A 21,565-nucleotide genomic window follows, 5' to 3' on the forward strand; every position below is an offset into this window, starting at 1 on the left:
TTTTCTTTTTTTTTTTTTTGAGACAGAATCTCACTGTGTTGCCCGGGCTGGAGTGCAATGGTGCAATCTCGGCTCACTGCAACCTCTGCCTCCTGGGTTCAAGGGATTCTCCTCCCTCAGCCTTCCGAGTACCTGAGATTACAGGTGCCTGCCACCATAGCCAGCTAGTTTTTCTATTTTTAGTAGAGATGGGGGTTTCACCATGTTGGTCAGGCTGGTCTCGAACTCCTGGCCTCAGGTGAGCCACCGTGCCCGGCCCTCACCCAGTCTTCTCTACTCCTGTCTCCCACATATGTGCACACCCCTGCCTGCCTCCTGCTCTCGTCTCCCACTTTGTTCCCCTCTTCCCTCACGCCTGTCCCGACTCTCACTTACCCATGGTACTGTCGAAGTTCTTGAAGCACCTGCTGGACAATCAGCCTGTGGAGGTGGGGGCAGGATTAGAGCAGCCCTTGGTGGCCCCAAGTTACAGACACTCTCCCAGAGACAAACTGGGGTTGCCCATCCAGGCCTCAGGTGGCTCATGCCTATAATCCCAGAACTTTGGGAGGCCGAGGTGGGTGGATCACTTGAAGTCAGGGGTTCAAGACCAGCCTGACCAACACGGTGAAACCCCGTCTCTACAAGACATACAAAAACTAGCTGGGCATGGTGGTGGGCGCCTGTAGTCCCAGCTACTCTGGAGACTGAGGCAGGAGAATCTCTTGAACCTCGGAGGCAGAGGCTGCAGTGAGCCGAGATCACATCACTGCACTCCAGCCTGGGTCACAGAGCGAAACTCTGTCTCACACACATGCCCAAAAAGTCATAATTACCTCTCAAGGCGACATTGAGAACCTTTTTGAGGGGCTTAGATCCCTCCCCCAGGGAAGACGGATGGTGTCAGAAAGAAGATGAGGTTATAGTGGACTAGTGGGATGGTACCAGGCCCTGGTCACTTACAGGCAGCACTCTGTACCCTGGCTCCCCTCCTCCCCCAGCCCTGACTGTCCTGCCTGTCCACTGGGGGTCCCTCTCCCACCACGAGGCAGAAACTCACACATGATCTGGCTCCACGTGGTCTTTTTCCATGCACTCCAGCACTGGAGATTCTAGGCCTGGAAGAAGCCCCCGTCCCAGGAAGCACAGTTATGAGGGGCTCTGGGACAGGACCAGTCCAGCAGGGCCCTCCCGGATACCACCCTGGGCCCCTGCAGAACTGGAGGACATGCAGACAGAGCTGTGCTCTCAGGGAACCGAGATGAGAAGAGGACAGAGAGCCAGGGACAAACGCAGGTGTCCCTAGTGTCTCGGGAGTGCTTACAACCTATGAAGTGCTTTACATGTGTGAGCTCAGCAGACTCTCTGAGCGGCCTTAGGGAGATACGCTTATTGTCCCCACTCACCTTTTTTCTTTCTTTTTTTTTTTTTTGAGATGGAGTCTCACTCTATTGCCCAGGCTGGAGTGCAGTGGTGTGATCTCAGTTCACTGCAACCTCCACCTCCCGGGTTTAAGCAATTCTCCTGCCTCAGCCTCCCAAGTAGCTGGGATTACAGGCACCCGTCACCACACCCGGCTGATTTTTTATTTTTAGTAGAGACAGGGTTTCACCATATTGGCCAGGAGTTTGAGACCATATAATTCACCATATTATCATGCCTATAATCCCAGCACTTTGGGAGGCCGAGGCAGGCAGATCACTTGAGGCCAGGAGTTTGAGACCAGCCTGGCCAACATGACAAAACCCTGTCTCTATTAAAAATACAGAAAATAGCTGGGCGTGGTAGCGATGCTTGTGGTCCCAGCTACTTGAGAGGCTGAGGCAGGAGAATTGCTTGAACAGCCGAGGTGGAGGTTGCAGTGAGCTGAGGTTGCACCACTGCACTCCAACCTGGGTGACAGAGTGAGACTCCATCTCAAAAAAAAAAAAAAAAAATATATATATATATATATGCTGGGCGCAGTGGCTCACACCTTTAATCCCAGCACTTTGGGAGGCCGAGGCGGGCAGATCACGAGGTCAAGAGATGGAAACCATCCTGGTCAACATGGTGAAAACCCGTCTCTACCAAAAATACAAAAATTAGCTGAGTATGGTGGCGTGCACCTGTGTTCCTAGCACTCTGGAGGCTGAGGCAGAAGAATGGCTTGAACCCGGGAGGCGGAGGTTGCGGTGAGCTGAGATGGCGCCATTGCACTCCAGCCTGGGCAACAAGAGTGAAATCCAGTCTCAAAAGCAATAATGATAACAATAATAATAATAGTCAGAGAGAGGAGAGAATCTTGGGGACAAGGTCATTTCAATGAGCAGTGTCACACTGGCTCAAGGGCTGCAGGGAGAGGAGGAGGGACAGATGCTGGAGGTCCTTTCCCCTCTCTGGCTTCCCTTCAGCGTTCTGCTCAGTCCCTGCAGAACAATTCCCTGGGTCCCATCTGGAGCCCCATCAAGCGGCCCTTCAGGGGGAACCCCCTCCCTGCCTCCTCACCCCCCAACGTGGTTTGAATGAAGGAAGCTCCCAGGCTGGCTACCTTGAACAGGTGGAGTGACCATTTCCAAACCCGGAGAGAGTTCCAGGGAGCGGATCTCATAGAAGGACCCAGGAACGGACCTTGACCTCACTGTTTTCTTGGGGCTATCACATTCCTGCAGGGAATTAAACATCTCACTAAGCTGGGAAGGCAGCCTGGACTGCAGGCAGGTTCCCCAGGTTGAGGGTCCCCAGCCACAGCCAGGGCCACCTCCGGGGAAATGGACGACACACTCATCCAAGCCCCAACCTCCAGCCAACCTCCCCCGGACAGAGCATGGTTTCTGCCACTCCCTTTGCAGCCACAGGGCTGTAGTCCTGATCAAGGAGCCCCCAGCTATGAGCTGGGGCCCCAAATATCAGAGCCACAGGTTCCAAAAATGGCCAGGAATTTCCCCGAGGGTCATTTGTGGTGACGGTCAAAGATGTCCCAGCCATCGGCCACAGCTCCAAGCATGCATTCCTCTACATTTGCACCTCAGATCTCAGGTCAGAGACAAATTCTCCCTAGCTGCAGACCCCAGCCACAGACACAGCTGCCTTCCAGCTGCAGGCTACACTCCGGGATCAGACACCCCGCATCAACTTTCCTGCAGCCCCTGGGTTGCCGTCATGACCCTGTATAGCCTGCCCTAGATGCTTACCCAGAGAAAACCCTTCAGGCCTGGGCTGGAATCTTAGGACCCAGAGATGCCCGAGGCATGACCCGAGCCATAGGCAAGCAGCCCCCAGACCCCATGGCAGGTAACCCTCACCAGCCCTGGCAAGTGTCTCCTTCCTACCCATAGCAATGGCTTCTGGGCCCAAAAGTGTGCTATTGTCAGGGGTGGCTGCAGGCTACACCCACCTTGCCTGGGCTTTCTGCAGGGGTCCCGCCCCCAGACAGACACCCTTGGGTCCAAGTCTTCAGTCCTCCTCCCGGCAGGTTCAAAGTGAGGCTGGCCAGCGTTCGAGGGAGGCAGGGCTCCTCATCCACAGCTGAGGCATCAAGGCTGAGCCTGTGGGAGAGGACCGGGTACTGGGGCTTCAGCAGGTCTTGTTCACCTGGCTGCTGCCCCAGGCATCTGGGGCATGGGGCTTGAGAGAACCTGTAAGGGGCCCTTCCAGGACAGGGAAGGGTGCGGAGGCCACAGAGAGGGGCCCAGACCTCCCAATATCAGAGGACTCGGTGACAAAGAGGAGGGGAGAAGAAAGCCAACCTGGTGAGGTTTGTTGGAGCTACATTTCCATCTCAGACCGTTTTTGCACAGACTGGATTTCTTCTTTCTTTCTCTCCTTCTTTCTTTTCTTTCTTTCCTTCTTTTTCTTCTTTCTTTCTCTTTCTTTCCTTCTTTCTTTCATTCTTTCTTTTCCTTCCTTCCTTCCTTCCCTCCCTCCTTCCCTCTTTTCTTTTCTCCTTCCTTCCTTCCTTCCTTCCTTCCTTCCTTCCTTCCTTCCTTCCTTCCTTCCTTCCTTCCTTCCTTCCCTCCTCCCTCTCTCTCTCTCTGACAGAATCTTGCTCTGTCACCCAGGCTGGAGTGCAGTGGCATACTCTCAGCTCACTGCAACCTCTGCCTCTCAGGTTCAAGCAATTCTCTTGCCTTAGCCTCCTGAGTAGCTGGGATTACAGGCATGTGCCACCATGCCCAGCTAATATGTATATTTTTGGTAGAGATGGGGGTTCACCATGTTCGCCAGGCTGTTCTCGAACTCCTGACCTCAAGTGATCCAACCACTTCAGCCTCCCTAAGTGTCTATTTATAACTGCTCCCCATCACTGGCATGACCACCTGAGCTCCGCCTCCTGTCAGATGAATGGCAGCATTAGATTCTCAAAGGAGTGGGGGCATGGTGGCTCACGCCGTAATTCCAGCACTTGGGAGGCTGAGGCAGGCAGATCCCCTGAGGTCAGGAGCTCAAGACCAGTCTGGCCAACATGGTGAAACCCCATCTCTATTAACAATATAAAAAGTTAGCTGGGTGTGGTGATGTGAGCCTGTCCTCCTGACTACTTGGGAGCCTGAGGCAGGAGAATTGCTTGAACCTGGGAGGCGGAGGTTGTAGTGAGCCAAGATTGTGCCATTGCACTCCAGCCTGAGCCACAGAGTGAGATTCTGTCTCAAAAAAAAAAAAAAAAAAAATTCTCATAGGAGCCAGAGCCCTATTGTGAACCACACATGTGAGGCATCTAGGTTGCACGCTCCTTATGAGAATCTAGGCTGGGTGCAGTGGCTCATGCCTGTAATCCCAGCACTTTGGGAGGCCGAGGCAGGGGGATCATGAGGTCAGGAGTTTGAGACCAGCCTGGCCAACATGATGAAACCCCCATCTCTACTAAAAAGACAAAAATTAGCCAGGCATGGTGGTGCACACCTGTAATCCCTGCTACTCAGGAGGCTGAGGCAGGAGAATCACTTGAACTCGGGAGGTGGAGGTTGCAGTGAGCTGAGATCGTGCCACTTCATTCCAGCCTGGGTGACAGAGCGAGACTCCATCTCAAAAAAAAAAAAAGAAGGACTCAAATGGCTGATGATCTGTCACTGTCTCCCACCCATCATCCCGAGATGGGACCATCTAGTGCAGGAAAACAAACTCAGGGCTCCCACTGATTCTACATTATGGTGGGTTATAGAATTATTTCATTATGTATTACAATGTAATAATAATGTAAGTAAAGTGCACGATAAATGGCATGTGCTTGAATTATACGGAAACTATCCCGTCCCCTTGGGTCCATGGAAAAACTGTCTTCTGTGAAACCGGTCCCTGGTGCTGAAAGGCTGGGGACCACGGCAGGTGCAAGGGGCAGCTTGTCCTAGGACCTGGCTCTGGCCTTCTGGACCCCCGCCCCGTCCTGGAGGTGCACTGTAGGAGGCAGGCATCATGGGGAACTGACCTCCGCCAGCTCTCTGAGCAGCTCCGTGACCTCTCCCAGCTGCGCCGCCTTGACAGGTCCTGGGACCCTGCCAAGCTGGAAAAGACAGAATCCCTTTCTGTTTCTTCATCTGGGGGGCGGCTGTCCGGGGCCTTCCCAGGCTGGCTGTGGGAAGGGGCCCCAATGCCCAAGTCCTGCAGATATTCGCTGCCCTGAAGGGTCCCCAAATCCAGGCTGAGGTCCTCCGCACTCTCGTTGAGCCACCTGGGAAAATCATCCTCCTGTAGGATGGGGAAGGAGGGAGAAGAAGACATTGATCAAGGGGTGGCAGAGCCTGGGGTCTCTTGACCACGAGGTCCCTGCTCCCAACATCAAGACCCTGCTCGTCCCCCACCTGTGCATCTTGGGCTCAGTGCCCTTCTCACAGCGGGTGGCATGGAATGGGAGGGAGGAGTTCCCCAGTACTCTATCTAACCTGGACCTTCAAGGCCTCATCCCTGCAAAAGGACCAGAAGTCTGGTCTTCCACGCCAGATCCCCCTACTTCTAGCCTTGGCAAAGCACTGCATGTCACTGAGTTTCTACCTGATTATCGTTTTTTTTTTTGGAGACATAGTCTCACTCTGTTGGCCAGGCTGGAACTGGAATGCAGTGGTGCAATCTCAGCTCACATTGCAATCTCCAACTCCTGGGTTCAAGCAATCATCCTGCCTCAACCTCCTGGGTAGCTAAGACTACAGGTGCCCACCAGCACGCCCAGCTAATTTTTTTTTTTTTTGTATTTTTAATAGAGACAGGGTTTTGCCATGTTGGCCAGGCTGGTCTCAAACTCCTGATGTCAAGTGATCCTCCTGTCTTGGCCTCCCAAAGTGCTGGGATTACAGGCGTGAGCCACTGCATCTGCCCTGCCTTCTCACCAGCTTGTTTTAAGGCTCACAAAGGGGTCCAGATGAGGTGGCTCATACCTGTAATCCTAATGCTGTGGGAGGTCAAGGCAGAAAGATCGCTTGAGGCCAGGAGTGTCAGACTAATCTGGGCAACATATCAAGACTCCATCTCTACAGAAAAATTTAGGCTGGGTGTGGTGGCACATGCCTGTAATCCCAGCACCTTGGGAGGCCAAGATGGGTGGATCACAGGGTCAAGAGATCAAGACCATCCTGACCAATGTGGTGAAAAACCCTGTCGCTACTAAAAATACACAAATTAGCTGGGCCTGGTGACACATGCCTGTAGTCTCAGCTACTCGGGAGGCTGAGGCAGGAGAATCTCTTGAAACTGGTAAGTGGAGGTTATTGTGAGCCGAGATCATGACACTGCACTCTAGCCTGGTGACAGCAAGACACTGTCTGAAAAAAAACAATTTTTAAAAAAATTAGCCGAGCTTGATGATGTGTGCCTGTTGTCCCAGCTAATCAGGAGGCTAATGAGGGAGGATCACTTGAATCCAGGAGTTTGAGGCTGCAGTGAGCTATGATCATACCACTGCACTCAGCCTGGGCAACAAAGTGAGACCCTGTCTATAAATAGTACATATAAATAAGGCTCACAAAATAGTACATCTGTTTATTTGCAAAATAGCCACATGGAGGTAAGTTACCCTTGATGCAAGTGGTGCAATTTCAGGCAGTTTCGGGGTTCATAATCTTACCCCTGTGCTGCTTGGAGTAAATCCTCGAAGGTCTCCTGAAACCTTTTTTTGGGGGCGGGGGAGGAGTCTCACACTGTCACCAGGTTGGAGTACCAGTGCAATGGCGTGAACTTGGCTCACTACAACCTCTGCCTCCCGGGCTCAAGCAATTCTCCTGCCTTAGCCTTCTGAGTAGCTGGGATTTAAGGTGCCCACCACCACACCTGGCTAATTTTTGTATTTTTAGTAGATTTGGGGTTTCAGTATGTTGGCCAGGCTGGTCTCGAACTCCTGATCTGCCCACCTCAGCCCTCCAAAGTACTGATACTACAGGTGTGAGTCACCATAGCAGGCTTAACTTTGAATAATGCTGCACAGGAATATTATTTATCTTTTTGTTTGTTTAGAGACAGAGTCTCATTCTGTTGCCCAGTTTGGAGTGCAGTGGTGCAATCTCACCTCACTGCAACCTCCACCTCCTCGGTTCAAGTGATTCTCCTGCCTCAGCTTCCCAAGTAGCTGGGATTATAGGTTCACACCACCACACCTGGCAAATTTTTGTATTTTTTTTTTTAGTAGAAATGGGGTTTTCCCATGTTGGCCAGGCTGGTCTCAAACTCCTGACCTCAAGTGATCCACCTGCCTTGGCTTCCCAAAGTGCTGGGATTACAGGTATGAGCCACTGTCCCTGGCCTGAATACTATTTGTCCTAATGACTTTTTAAAGCATCTACTTAAATTTTATGTCAGAGGCAAGTGTCTCACCCTTATCCTGCCTTGGGAGGGAGACTCCCTCCTCAGCCTCCTGAGTAGCTGGGATCTTACTTCACTGCAACCTCCACCTCCTGGGTTCAAGTGATTTTCCTGCCTCAGCCTCCTGAGTAGTTGGGATTACAGGTGCCTGCCACCACACCGAGCTAGTTTTTGCATTTTTAGTAGAGGCGGTGTTTTACCATGTTGGCTAGGCTGATCTCAAACTCCTGACCTCAGGTAATTCACCTGCCTCAGCCTCCCAAAGTGCTGGGACTACAGGCATGCGCCACCACACCTGGTGAATTTTTACATATATTTTTTTTAGTAGAGAGGGGATTTCATCATGTTGGCCAGGATAGTTTTGAATTCCTGACCTCAAGTGATCCGCCTGCCTCAGTCTCCCAAAGTGTTGAGATTACAGGCGTTAGCGCCCAGCCCATGTTTTAACCTTTTTTTTTTTTTTTTTTTTTTTTTTTTTTTTTTAGACAGAGTCTCTCTCCGTCGCACAGGTTGGAGGCTCACTGCAACCTCTGCCTCCCTGGTTCAAGTGATTCTTCTGCCTCAGCCTCCTGAGTAGCTGGGATTACAGGTGTGTGCTACCACGCCCAGCTAATTTTTCTATTTTTAGTAGAGACAGAGTTTCACCATGTTGGTCAGGCTGGTCTCAATCGGCCTCCCAAAGTGTTGGGATTACAGGTGTGAGCCACGGCGCTTCGGCCCACATCTTAACCATTTTTAAGAGTCCAGTTCAGCATCATTAAGCACATTCCAATTGCTGTGAAACCATCATCTCCATCTATCTCCAGAATTTCCTCATCTTCCCAAACTAAAATTCTGTGCCCATGAAACACTCCCTCCTCACTCCCCTCTGTAGCCCCTGGGGCTTTCCACCCCTCTACTTTCCATCTCCATGAACTGCCTTGGAATCCCACCAATTTGGGAGGATCGCTTGAGCCCAGGAGTTTGAGACCAGCCTGGACAACATAGCAAGACCCCATCTCTACACAAAATTTATAAAGTGAGCTGGGCAAGGTGGCAGGTTCCTGTAGTCCCAGCTACTTGGGAGGCTGAGGTAGGAGGATCACTGGATACTGGGAGGTTGAAGCTACAGTGAGCTGTGATCGTGCTATTGCGCTCCAGACTGGGGAACAGAGCAAGACGCTGTCTCCAAAAAAAACAAAAAAGTGTCGGGGCGGTGGGGAGTAAATCTATGAACCCGACAAATCCAGAGGCCTCCTACAAGTGGAATCAGACAGTGTCTGGTTCATTTCACGAGCATAACGTCCGCAAGGTTCCACCACATTGCAGCACGGGTCAGGATTTCCTTCCTTTTTAAGGTAGGATCCTATTCCATTGTATGGATGGACCACATCGCATTTACTCATTGTGGGAAGTAGAAAAGTTAAGTGTGCCAATAACTTTGTGAAGCCCTGTCCTATGTAGCTGTTAGACATGCCATGCTTACAGGCACATAGTACACTCTATGTCCTTGTACTTTAACCAAGATATCTGTGTTGGATGTGCTCACAGGCATGCCCTGGCTCTCCATTGCTTTTACCTGTTTAGAAAAGTTTTAGTTTTTAGCCAATCAGGTTTTAGTGTAGATTGTGAGGTCTGTCTCCAGCCAACAGAGATCAGACACAGCAGTAAAAACAACCCCAAATGTGGAAGGAATAAATTTGTGTGTTTTCCTTTGTTCATTGTACTCTTGTGGCAAGACGGCTAGCAAGGGTACCCTTCCTGCAGTCCAGGAAGCAAAAATTGTGTTGCTAAAAAATCCTTTGTCTCAGTGCTGATTTTTCTTTGCAGCACCGAGCATCTATTTCCAACATTCATCTATCCATCAACAGACACCTGGGCTCTTTCTGTCTGTTGGCTCTTATGAATAACGCTTCTATGAACATTGGTGTGCAAATATCTGTGAGTGCCTGCTCTCAGTTCTTCCAGGAAGATACCCAGAAATGGAATTGCTGGATCATATGGTAATTTTATTTTTATATTTATGTTATATTATTTTTTTGTTTTGAGACAGAGTCTCGCTCTGTTGCCCTGGCTGGAGTGCAGTGGCGCCATCTCAGCTCACTGCAACCTCTGCTGACTGGATTCAAGTGATTCTCGTGTCTTGGCCTCTCTAGTAGCAGGGATTGCAGGCATGCACCATGATCCCTGGCTAATTTTTATATTTTTAGTAGAGACAAGGTTTCATCATGTTGCCCAGGCTGGTCTCAAACACCTGACCTCAGGTGATCCTCCCTCCTCGGCTTCCCAAAGTGCTGGGATTACAGGCGTGAGCCACCGAGCTCAACCTACATTTATTTATTTATTCATAATGCAATTTCATTCTTCTTGCCCAGGCTGGAGTGCAATGGTGTGATCTTGGCTCACTGCAACCTCTGCCTCTCAGGTTCAAGTGATTCTCCTGCCTCAGCCTCCCAAGTAGCTGGGATTACAGGTACGTGCCACCGCGCCCAGCTAATTTTTGAATTTTTAGTAGAGATGGGGTTTCACCATGTTGGCCAGGATGGTCTCAAACGCTGAACCTCAGGGGATCCTCCCCGACTCAGCCTCCCAAAGTGTTGGGATTACAGGCACGAGCCAACGCACCCAACCTCTTTAACCTGCTTTTTTGAGATAGCATCTCGCTCTGTCACCCAGGCTGGGGTGCGGTGGCACGATTGCGTTGCAATTTGAGGTTTAACTTTGCAAGCACTCACTGCATTGCGTCACGGCCTGCCTTCTTGGATCTCTCCTTTACGGCCACCGTCCTTGTTTCCCTCCCTCCTCCCTGGCCACTCCTCCTCTGCCTCGTCTTCCTCCCTCTGCCTTTTGATTACCAGGGTCCCCCTTTTCCAGCCTCTTTCTAAAGAGCCACAGCTCCAGCTCTGGCTGGGCCTCATGTGACTTGGGCGGCAGCCTCTTTTCAAATTCCCCCCTTAACCCCCAAATGGTTCCATTCCTACCCCCAGTGCCTGGATAAGCTCCTACTCTCTTTTCTGTCACTGCACCCGAAAGTTTTTTGTGTGTCTCTGGTTTTCATCCGCCTGTAAATATAAACACGTTGAGACAGCCTCTTGGCCTGGCTGGGCCTCCTTCTTGCTCCTGCATCTGGCCTCCCTCAGAGGAGGCAGAGGTGGGAGCTAGGCCAGAATTGGGGTGGAACGGGGGAGTGGGTAACCGCACAGCACAGGCTGTTCCCGCTCCCACTGGCAGGTACACTGAGGGAGGGAGACAGGGCTGTCTCATCTTTCATTTCTGAGCCTGCGTCTTTCCTCTGACATATCTTGGGCAAGAAAAGATGAGAGCCAGCCCAGTGGGGGCCTTTCCAGGCATCTGAGTAAACACTGTATGCTGCTCCGCTGGCCCTGACGCCCCAGAGAGGATGCTATAAATCCAAGCTCCTGCTCCCTAGAGCTGGTGGGAGCCTTGGGGGATGGGATCCCCCATCAAACCCAGAGGCAAAACAGCCCAGGGTTCCCCATTCTTTGGAAGGGCTTACCATGCACAGTTTCTCATAGTACATGGATAAATGCTTATTTAAAAAATGTAAATAGTTACTGATCTTGTTGTCTACTGGAAAAGGAGAAATACCAAAGCAATTTCAAACATGTGTCCCTGATCCCATTTTGTCATGTAAAAAAGCGGTGGATTTTAAACAAAATAACAACTAAATCATAAAGCAGATCATTTTTCCCTTCCCTCCTTCTATCCTTCCTCCCTCCCTTCCTTTCTTCTTCCATTTTATTCATCAATTATTCATGTATCCACCCACCCATATTTCTCATCTTCCTTCCTTCTACCCACCTTTCTACTCTTTCATTCATCAACCATCCCTCCATCCTTCCTTTCATCCATCCATCCTTCTACCCATCCATCCATACTTCCTTCTTTCCTTCATTCATCCATCCTCCTTCCTTCCATCAACCCATCCAGCTATCCATCTAGGTTCCTTCTTTTTATTCATCCATCATTCATGTATCCATCCACCCACAGTTTTACCAATCTTTCCTTCCTTCCTTTTAGTCATCCATGATCTATTCATCCACCCAACCACCCTTGTATTCATCCCTGCATCCATCCATGCGTCCATCCATCCTTCCTTCCTTCTAATCTTTCCTGATTTCCTTTTTCCTTCCGTCTACCCAGCCATCCATTCATCCCTCTACTGTTCCTTTCCTCCCTCTTCTTATTCCAGAACAGACTCCAGTTTCCTCATCTGTAAAACAGGATAATAATGACTTTGTGAGTTTCGATGAGGGTTCCCTGAGGTAATGTACACAAAGTGCCTGGTAAAATACAGGTGCTAAACAAAGAGGACTTGCTGCCACTGTTGTCCTCAGCTCCCGCCCGTCTCAGCCGTCAGACACATGCCTGATCATCCCCCATGGCAGAGAAGAAGTCTGGGTTCTCAGGTTTCCAGGATCCACTGCTGCTCTTGGTGGCCGAAGCCACAGCTCCAGAGTCAAAGGTCTGGATACATGACTTGGGCTCAGAGCCTGTGGAGAAAGGAGGAACAAGGTGTCAGGGATAAGCTGGGAGGGCTGAGGAAGCCAGGACCTGGATTCTGCATCTGTTGCTTCTTACTCCTGAGTAGCTGGGATTACAGGCGCATGCCACTGCGCCTGGCTAATTTTGTATTTTTAGTAAAGACACGGTTTCATCATGTTGGCCAGGCTGGTTTTGAACTCCTGACCTCAGGTGATCTGCCCACCTCAGCCTCCCAAAGTGCTGGGATTACAGGCGTGAGCCACTGTACCTGGCTGCCTTCTTCTTTTTCTTTTTTAAATTAAAAACTACTTTTAAAAATAAGCTTATTTCTCTCTCTTTTTTCCCTTAGAGATGAGGTCTCACAATGTTTCCCAGGTTGGTCTCAAACTCCTGAGCTCAAGTGATCCTCCTGTCTCGGCCTCCTAAAGTGCCAGGATTACAGGTGCGAGCCACTGCACCTAGTCCTAATGCCCACATTTATAGGAGAGTCTCTAACAGTGGAGCTTGAGGCTGCCTCTTCTTTTGGGGGTAAGGAGTGAGAAGCAGAGAGCTGAGAGTTGAGCCCCCCAGGAGCCACATGCCCCAGGATCCACCTGCAGATGGAAATGGATAAGTCCCAAGAAGCTCAGCCCCAAAGCAATGACAAATTCCAGTCCATATCCCTTGCCCATGAAACATTTCATAGAAATGGAATGATGTAATATGTGGTCTTTCATGACTTGTTGCTTTGACTTGCCATATCTTTTGAGTTTTGTCTATAATGCAGCATGTGTCGGTGCTTCATTTGTTTTAGAGCTGAATGCTATTCAATTGTATGGAGATACCACATTTTTTGTATCCACTGATATGTTGATTGGCGCTCAGGCTGTTTCCACCATTGGGTTATTGGGAGCCATGAGGCCATGAATCATCTGCACAGGTGTTTGCGTGGATATGTGTTTGCCATTGTCTTGGGTAGTTAACCTGGGAAGGGAATTGCTGGAGCACATGCTCACCTGTGCTTCACTTTTTGAAGAACTGCTGTTATGCAAGCTCTTCTCTGAGACAGAGTCTCCCTGTGTCACCCTGGCTGGAGCGCAGTGGCGCCATCCTGGCTCACCGCAACCTCCACCTCCCGGGCAAGTGATTCTCTTGCCTCAGCCTGACGAGTAGCTGGGACTACAGGCGTGCACCACCACACCTAGATAATCTTTGTATTTTTATTTATTTATTTTCTTTCTTTCTTTCTTTCTTTTTTGGAGACATCTTTTGCCCAGGCTGGAGGGCAATGGCATGATCTCGGCTCACTGCAACCTCTGCCTCCTGGGTACAAGTGATTCTCCTACCTCGGCCTCCAGAGTAGCTGGGATTACACGGGCCCACCGCCACTCCTGGATAATTTTTGTATTTTTAGTAGAGACAGGGTTTCATCATGTTGGTCAGGCTGGTCTCAAACTCCTGACCTTGTGATCTGCCTGCCTTGGCCTCCCAAAGTGCTAGGATTACAGGCGTGAGCCACCACACCCAGCTAATTTTTGTATTTTTAGTAGAGAGAGGGTCTTGCGATGTTGGCCAGGCTGTTCTCAAACTCCTGACCTCAGGTGATCCTCCAGCCTCAGCCTCCCAAAGTGCTGAGATTACAGGCATGAGCCACCATGCCTGGCTGAGATTTGTTTTTATAGGGAAGCTTCTGACCCAGGAACAGGTTGAACTTGACCTGATGATGAACTCTGATCCTAGTTTCCAATGACTGAATCAACTCTGACCCTAGTTTTACAGATTGAACCCTACTCATTGTGTCACAGACTGAGCCCTGATCCTAGTGCCATATACTAAGCGTTGATCCTGATGTCACAGACTGAACCTCATCTGGCTGTCATTGGTTGAGCACCCATTCGTGTATCATAGACTGAACCCCCATCCCAGTGTCATAGACTAAGCATTTATCCGCGTGTCATATATTGACCCCTGATCCCAGTGTCATAGGCTAAGCCCTAATCCTGATGTCACGGTCTTCATAGTCAGCTCTTATGCTGGTATCATAGACTAAACCGCGACCCTGGTGTCATAGACTGAATCTTGATCTGGCATCATAAACTGAGCCCAAGCCTGGTGTCATAGGCTGAGTCCTGATTCTGATATCATGAGCTAAGCCTTAATCCTAATGTCATAGGCCGAGCTCTGTCAATTACCAACCACAATTCCCCCAAACAATTGCCAATCGCATTTGTCACTGACCCTCAGTTTAGTTTTATAGTGACCCTCAGGTTTATAGAAATTCACTTTCTATATAAACAGGTTTAGGGAGGTGCACTGCCTTTACCAAAGTCATACCAATCTGGTATGAGGTAGAGCTGGGAGTCAAATTCAGTTATTTCTGAATTCAAAACAAGGGCTCACAATCACCAGACTGTCCTGTGCTGTGTTGGGTTGGGCACAGAAATTTGCTGGTGAATGGATAAATGGGTAGATGGATGGATGGATGAGTGGATGGTTGAATGGCTGAGTGAGTGTGTGGATGGACAGATGGATGAATGAGTGGATAGATGGATGGATGAATGGTTGGATAGGTGGATGTGTGGGTAGGTGGATGGATGAATGGATAGATGGATGAATGATGTTTGAATGGATGATGGTTTGATGGATGGAATAGCAGATGGATGGATGGATGGATGGATGGATGGATGGAATAGTAGATTGATGGATGAATGGATGGATGGTCAGATGGTTGAAGAGTTGGCTGATAGGCTGGTTGGCTGGATAGATAGTTGGATGGCTGCATGGTTGCATGGATGAATGGGTAGACAGTAGGATGGATAGGTTATATGGCAGTGTCCAGAGGCAGTGATGCATTGTACTCAGGAGATGGCATTCTGAGGGGGTGAGGAAGGGGATGTAGAAGGAAGAGGGACAGAATTGCAGCAGAAAAGCCACACAGGAAGGAAACCTAGGTGAGAGAGGCACAAACTGCACTCACCAGACATGCACCAATAGATTGAGGAATGAATGAAAAAGCATGAGCAGAATGGGTAATAGGAGCAGTTGATGGGGAAGGGGCACTGGGCCCCGTCACTAAAAGCCTCAGTTCACCTCTCCCAAGCCTTACTTGCCTCCCCAAGTGCAACCCACCCTTTCCCCAGGAAATTCCTATTAGGTGCCCAGACAGCCAATTACAGAACTTAAGAGGGTGACAAAAAGGCCATTCTTCCCTGCTCTCCAGGGCTAAAGGCAGCAGACACGCTGTTAGGGAGTCACTCTCCCAGGGGAGCTGAGCCAGAGGAGACATGAAGCCTCAGGGAAAGGGGTTCTGCTGGGGATGCACACTGCTCCCCAACCCCTGCTCCTCTCCATAGAGCTGTCTATCAGCTGGGATTCAGGTCCCAGACAGCCTCCTCCACCACCAGGCCTCGTAGCATCAGCCATAAAAGGGTGTAAGAGTCACTGTCAGTTCTCACAGCTCACTCCCTGACCTGCTCGCATATAAATCACAGCCTCAATGGCTTGGGCAGAGAGAGGGTGAGGTGAGCGACTGACCACAAGAGGGCAGAACATCATTGGGACCTGGGTCACAGGCGGACACACTGGTGATCCCTGGTGGGTACACTGATGCTTCAGCATTGCCATCCACCATTGGATCTAAAAACCCTCCCTAGGCACTCCAGCAGCCCACACTGGCAGCTTTGTTCATCGATCAGAACGCATCAAAGTGGTCTCAGACAGAATTGACTTCAAATCCCGGTTCCTCCAGCGTGTACTTGCTGTGTGACTTTGAGTAAGTCACTCAGCGTCTCTGAGCCCAACTTCATGAGAGCTCAACAGCTAGCAACAACTTCTATCATGATGATTACTCTTCAGTCGCATCCCAGTTCCCAGGCCATCCTCTCTCCCCCTAACCCCAGCCCCGGGGACCCCTGACACTCCCACCTGCTCTCTGACCCCAGCACTCTGTTCGCCATGAGCCTTTAAGGACAGTCAGTGGGATGAATGAGCTAATGAATCTTCCCATTGGCCCCCTCCTTTGTGAAAACTCACTACTACCTTGAATAAGTACTTGGCTCATGCAGATGTTGGTGACTGTGACTAACAAGTCATGCAGGCTGACCAGGAGGGGCTCATATGGGCAGTGGGGAATGGGGAAGGAGGCAACCCACAACGCAATGAGTGCATGACCAGCTCTTATGACATTGTCCGGCACTGCGTTCTCACGCCCTGCAAACCTGGACATCTTCTGGTTATCTTCATGGGCTAAACTCCTGAGCTTTAAGAAGTGTCTGTTTGATGGCTGGGTGCGGTGGCTCACACCTGTAATCCCAGCACTTTGGGAGGCCGAGGTGGGTGGATCACAAGGTCAGGAGGTCAAGACCAACCTGGCCAACGTGGCGAAACCCGGTCTCTGCTAAAAATGCAAAAATTAGCCAGGTGTGGTGGCGCGCGCCTGTAATCCCAGCTACCCAGGAGGCTGAGGCAGGAGAATTGCTTGAACCTGGGAGGTAGAAGGTTGCAGTGAGCTGAGATAGCGCCATTGCACTCCAGCCTGGGCGACAGAGTGAGACTGGGTCTCAAAACAAACAAACAAGCAAACAAACAAAAAATAACAAAGAAAAAGTGTCTCTTTGCCACAACAGTTCACCCACGCATTTGATGATAAAATAAAGGGTGTTACCCGTCCCCATAATGATCAACTGAGGCCCGGGGGCCCTGGGGGTTGAGAGAGCGTGCACTGGCCGGGGTGTGTGTGTGTGTGTGTGTTTGAAGGAGGTGTGTGCCCGAGAGCCTCTAATCCCCTTGTTTTTGTTTCTGCCCTGAGCCTCCTGTCCTGCAGCTAGGCCTGAAACCAACAGCATCGGGGACCCCCAGGAAATCACTGGCTGCCCCTGCGGCTGTTCAGCGCCTGAGTCGAGAGGGGGGCTTTCTTTCTGCAAATTTACCTCCTGAGACAAGTTCCTGGCTGAGTCTTGGGAGATATTTCCTGTGAAACAGGAGGGACCCCACAAGTCTGTGATAATTCCACAGGGCCCTGGAGAATCGGGGTCATGGAATCCAAGGCCGGTGCCGGAGAAGTCTGTGCCCCAGCCAAGAAAAAGCTCCAGGGGGGATGCGGGCAGGCGGAATCCCCGCCTGGGTGGATGGCGCCTGGGGGTCACTGCCAGCTGCTTACCTCTCTTGAAGGCCCAGCGTTTCAGCCACAGCTTGGAGAAGGCCGGCCAGGAGTGGTTGAGCAAAGAGTCAGCCATGGGGGCCATGCATGTGTGTGAGAGCAAGAGTGTGAGCGGGGCTGGGAATCCCTGCCAGGATGGGGCTGCCAGTAAGAGGGGCGGAGACTGCCGCCAAGGACTGCCAGATGCATCAGCTGATGGAAGCTGGGGCTTCAGCCTGGGGGCTGGGGTTTCCAGCTCAGGGGCCTAGGGACCCCTGGTTTGAAGAGAAGCCAAGCACTTTCGCACCCTCTGTCCCCTAAATCCAGTCCTACAGGCCTGTCCCCCTGGCTGGACAAGACAGTCCTCGGGGAAAACAAGTATCAGCTGGGTCCCACGGGCAGCCTGGGTGTGCACGGATGTCTAAGAGTTTGTGTGTGTGTGTGCGCCACCGTCTCGGCGGGTTTCATGATGCATTTACATGTTGTGTAGAGAGCACGTGTTTTTCCTTTTGTGATTCTGTGTTTGAGGGTTAGTTTTGAAACATTAACTTGTCAATGTGGGGGTGTATTTGATTATCTAGATAGCTTTAAAAGTGTCTCTGTGATTGTCTCTCTGTGCGTGCCTGTGTGCGTGTGTGTTTGAGAATGCCCATTGGTATCTGTGGGGCTGCATCTACCTGCATGACTCATCTGTGTCTGGGGGGATCTGTTTCTAGTATCTGGGAGGTGGTTTTGGTGTCTGCCTGCGTTTATGTTTCTACATATTTGTGTCTTTATCTGTTTCTTTTTTTTTTTTTAAGGTGGGATCTGGCTCTGTCCCCCAGGCTGGAGTGCAGTGGCGTGGTCACAGCTCACTGCAGCCTCCAACTCCTGGCTCCAGGCATCCTCCAGCCTCAGTCTTCTGAGCGGCTAGGACTACAGGACTACAGGTGTGTGTCACCACACTGGCTAAGTTTTGTATTATGTTAGTAGAGCCGGGGTCTCACTATGTTGCCCAGGCTGGTCTCAAACTCCTGGGAGCAAGCGATTCTCCTGCCGCAGCCTCCCAAAGCGCTGAGATTACAAGCCTGAGCCACACCACCTTTCTTCTGTACCCAAGTATGGGGTGTGGTGTGTGTCAACGAGCCCTCAAATGTGCAGGTGCTGCCCCCTGGTGGTGGAAGCCCCTTTATCTGTGTCTACTGGTGTCTGAAAAATTCCTGCTTCAAATCCCAGCTCCCCCAGTGTGTACTTGCTGTGTGACTCCCTCCTGCTGTCCTCCAGTCCTTTACATTACTTCCCAGCCCCAAATCACCCCCACTGGTGAGAAGATCCAGAACCCCTCCTTCCTCACCTCCGGGCTGGGTCTCCAGCTTCTCTTCTTAAAGAGCTATCCGCCCTTCTCTCTTTTTTTCTTTGACTCTGCAAGCCACTGAAGCCCTATTTCCACCTTCCTAGCCTTGTAACTCTCTTTAGGGCTAAATCCAGTGCGGACTTTTCAGTGTGCCTCTTACAGGACGTCTCCGACTATTCCCTTCTTGAAATCTTGTGATGCCACAAGCTCCTCCTTCTTCTGTCTGCTCCTTCCAAGACTCCCTTCCTAACTTGGCTCATCTTCCATCTTCCTTTCTCTTTTTTATTTTATTTATTTACTTATTTTGAGACAGAATCTCACTCTGTCTCTCAGGCTGGGGTGGTGGCACAATCTCGGCTCACTGAAGCCTCTGCTTCCCAGGTTCAAGTAATTCTCCTGCCTCAGCCTCCTGAGTAGCTGGGATTACAGGTGCACGTCACCACGTGCGGCTACTTTTCTTTTCTTTTCTTTTCTTTCTTCTCTCCCCACCCTCAAAAGAAAGGAAACCTAGGAAAGTGAGAAGGACATAATGCAATGCTTTTCCTTCACAAACAAATTGTTGATTTGAACACAGTTCTTGAGTGGCTGGGAAGCAGACTAGAAAAAGCCTGAGAAGCTGAGTGCAGCTCTTCGCGACCTTCTGTCGGGGAAATGAACATTGGAATTCAGGGCCCACAAAGAGGAGGTGATTGAGACCCCTAGAAGACTACAGCCTAGGAGCAAGGAGGGACCAGACAGAGACTAGCCCTCACTGAGACCAAATCCATCTTCAAGTCAGCGTAGCCATAATCAGAGTAAAGTGACCTTCGCTTCCTCTAACTGCCTTCCTAAAGCAAAAGTAAACCCTCTGTAGAGGAGAAAGACACCATAAAGAGGCACAAATGATCTCTATAGTTTTTCACAAACAAGGCTGGCCTGGCATTTAATCCAAGACTACCAGGCATACTAGAAGATGGAAACTCATGACCAAAAAAACAAGAAGCAAAACAGACAATAGCAACAGCCCTACAGGAGATAAAGATGCTAGAGTTAAAAATACAGCAGGCTGGGTGCGGCAGTTTACACAGGTAATCCCAGCTCTTTGGGAGGCTGAGGCGGGCAGATCACCTGAGCTCAGGAGTTCGAGACCAGCCTGGACAACATGGTGAAACCCTGTCTCTACCAAAACTACAAAAATTAGCTGGGTATAGTGGTATGCACTTGTAATCCCAGCTACTTGGAGGCTGAAGCAGGAGAATTTCTTGAACCCACGAGGTGGAGATTGCAGTGAGCCGAGACTGCACCACTGCACTGCAGCCTGGGTAACTCTGTCTCACTCTGACTCAAAAAAAGGAAAAAACGTGATACAAGGGTGGGTCGATAAGATCCTTAAGGAGTCCACTCTAGCACACGTCCTTAGAGATTGAGGTCCATCATGGGTGTTTGTATGACACAGAACATTTCAGAGGATGGTGGGGACTGCTCAGGAAGGAAGGCTTGGGGACAAGGTCAGAGTAGGAAGGCATAGGTGGGGCAGACAGTGTTTTCTGATCTGTTATATGCCACACACTGTGCTAAGATCTCACAGACAAAACCTCCTAACAGGAAGGGTGAGGGGGCTTGTGGCTGTCATCCCAGCACTTTGGGGCAGGATGATCACCTGAAGTCAGGAGTTCAAGATCAGCCTGGCCAATATGGGTGAAACCCCATCTCTACTAAAAATACAAAAATTAGCTGGGCATGGTGGGTTGTGCCTGTAATCTCAGCTACTTGGGTGGCTGAGGCAGGAGAATCACTTAAACCTGGGAGGCAGAAGTTGCCGTGAGCTGATATTGCACCAATGCACTCCAGCCTGTATGATAGAGCAAGACTGTCTCAAACACACACACACACCCCACACCACAAACTCCTAACAGCCTTTTTACAGATGAGCAAACGAAAGCTCAGAGCAGTTAAGCCACTTGCCCAAGGCCACGTAGAGGCCAGGGCACTGGGATTTGAACGCCCAGCTGTCCAACACAGTCACCATGTCATCTACAACAGCATGAGCATCAGCATATGTCCATCCCTGGCCATGGGCTGGGGGATGGCCAGGGAGGCATGGGAGACAGCCCAGACCAGAAGCACTGAGGTGTTTGCAGCTGGCATTCTACTGGTTCTTCAAGGCACAGCAAAAAGGTTGCCTCTACCAGGAAGCCCTCCCAGAGGGCCTCCCAGTCACAGCAAGGCAGTTTAAACATGGTTGATTATGGGGCAACCCTTCCCTGACCTCCTTTGGTTGTTAAGTTCTTTTCTCAGAACAGCAGGTGACCTGGCCTCGGAGTATCAGCTTCCAGTGTCACTCACCAGTTCCATCCTCTTGGGCCCCAGCCGTCCACTCTAGATTCGATTCCTCCTGGCTCTGGGGCCACCTTCCGGGCCCCAGGGTGCCTGAAGCCTGCTCTGCAGCGTTGGGGGCTGGCAGGAAACAACAGACCTGGGCGTGGCTGGCACAAACCGCAGCTTTCCTCCCCCACCCCACCGCTCCCAGGCAGGCGGCTGTGTGGGCTCCCTAAAAGGGGACCACGAGAGGAGCCAGGGGTGTCTCCCAAGGGGGAGAGCCCCTGTCTGAAGGAGGGCTGCCTGGGTGGAAGGTCATGCTCCCTGATGTCGTGCTCAGGAGATCAGGACAAGACCTGTCTCAGAGCTGGCTCTCAGCCATCAGTCTTAAGTATGAATTTGTTTTGACAGTAGATTCAGAATCTGCATCAAGGAGGTCCGTGGGGGGGGCGGGGGGTGTCCCGGAATCTGTAGTTCAAGATGCAAGGACACCTGAGCCTTTGCCGCAGCTCCCACATTCTCTGTTCACTGTGCCTCCTGGCCCCATGCAGGAAGGCTTAGGCTACAAGGAGCTCCATCCTCCTTTCTTT

General features: G+C 50.8%; 1 protein-coding gene across 3 annotated transcripts in view; it reads right to left on the reverse strand.

Moving 5' to 3' along the window:
• Positions 1-21,565, reverse strand: part of ARHGEF18 (Rho/Rac guanine nucleotide exchange factor 18) — a 117,392-nt gene that overhangs the window by 94,896 nt on the left and 931 nt on the right. Inside the window, exons 1-7 of one of the 3 annotated variants that reach the window (XM_037728377.1) lie at positions 21,003-21,133; positions 12,112-12,236; positions 5,384-5,643; positions 3,356-3,506; positions 2,510-2,624; positions 1,040-1,097; positions 376-420 (exon numbers count right to left, since the gene is read on the reverse strand). In XM_037728377.1, coding sequence (XP_037584305.1) covers positions 376-420; positions 1,040-1,097; positions 2,510-2,624; positions 3,356-3,506; positions 5,384-5,643; positions 12,112-12,126 — 644 coding nt within the window. In that variant the 5' untranslated portion in view covers positions 12,127-12,236; positions 21,003-21,133. Of the gene's footprint in view, positions 1-375; positions 421-1,039; positions 1,098-2,509; positions 2,625-3,355; positions 3,507-5,383; positions 5,644-12,111; positions 12,237-21,002; positions 21,134-21,565 lie in introns of those variants that run through there. The other 2 variants (XM_017500176.2, XM_017500178.2) reach the window with 2 other exon arrangements.

This window comes from Cebus imitator, unplaced genomic scaffold (assembly GCF_001604975.1).
Source record: "Cebus imitator isolate Cc_AM_T3 unplaced genomic scaffold, Cebus_imitator-1.0 Scaffold263, whole genome shotgun sequence".
NCBI classification, from domain to species: Eukaryota; Metazoa; Chordata; class Mammalia; order Primates; family Cebidae; genus Cebus; species Cebus imitator.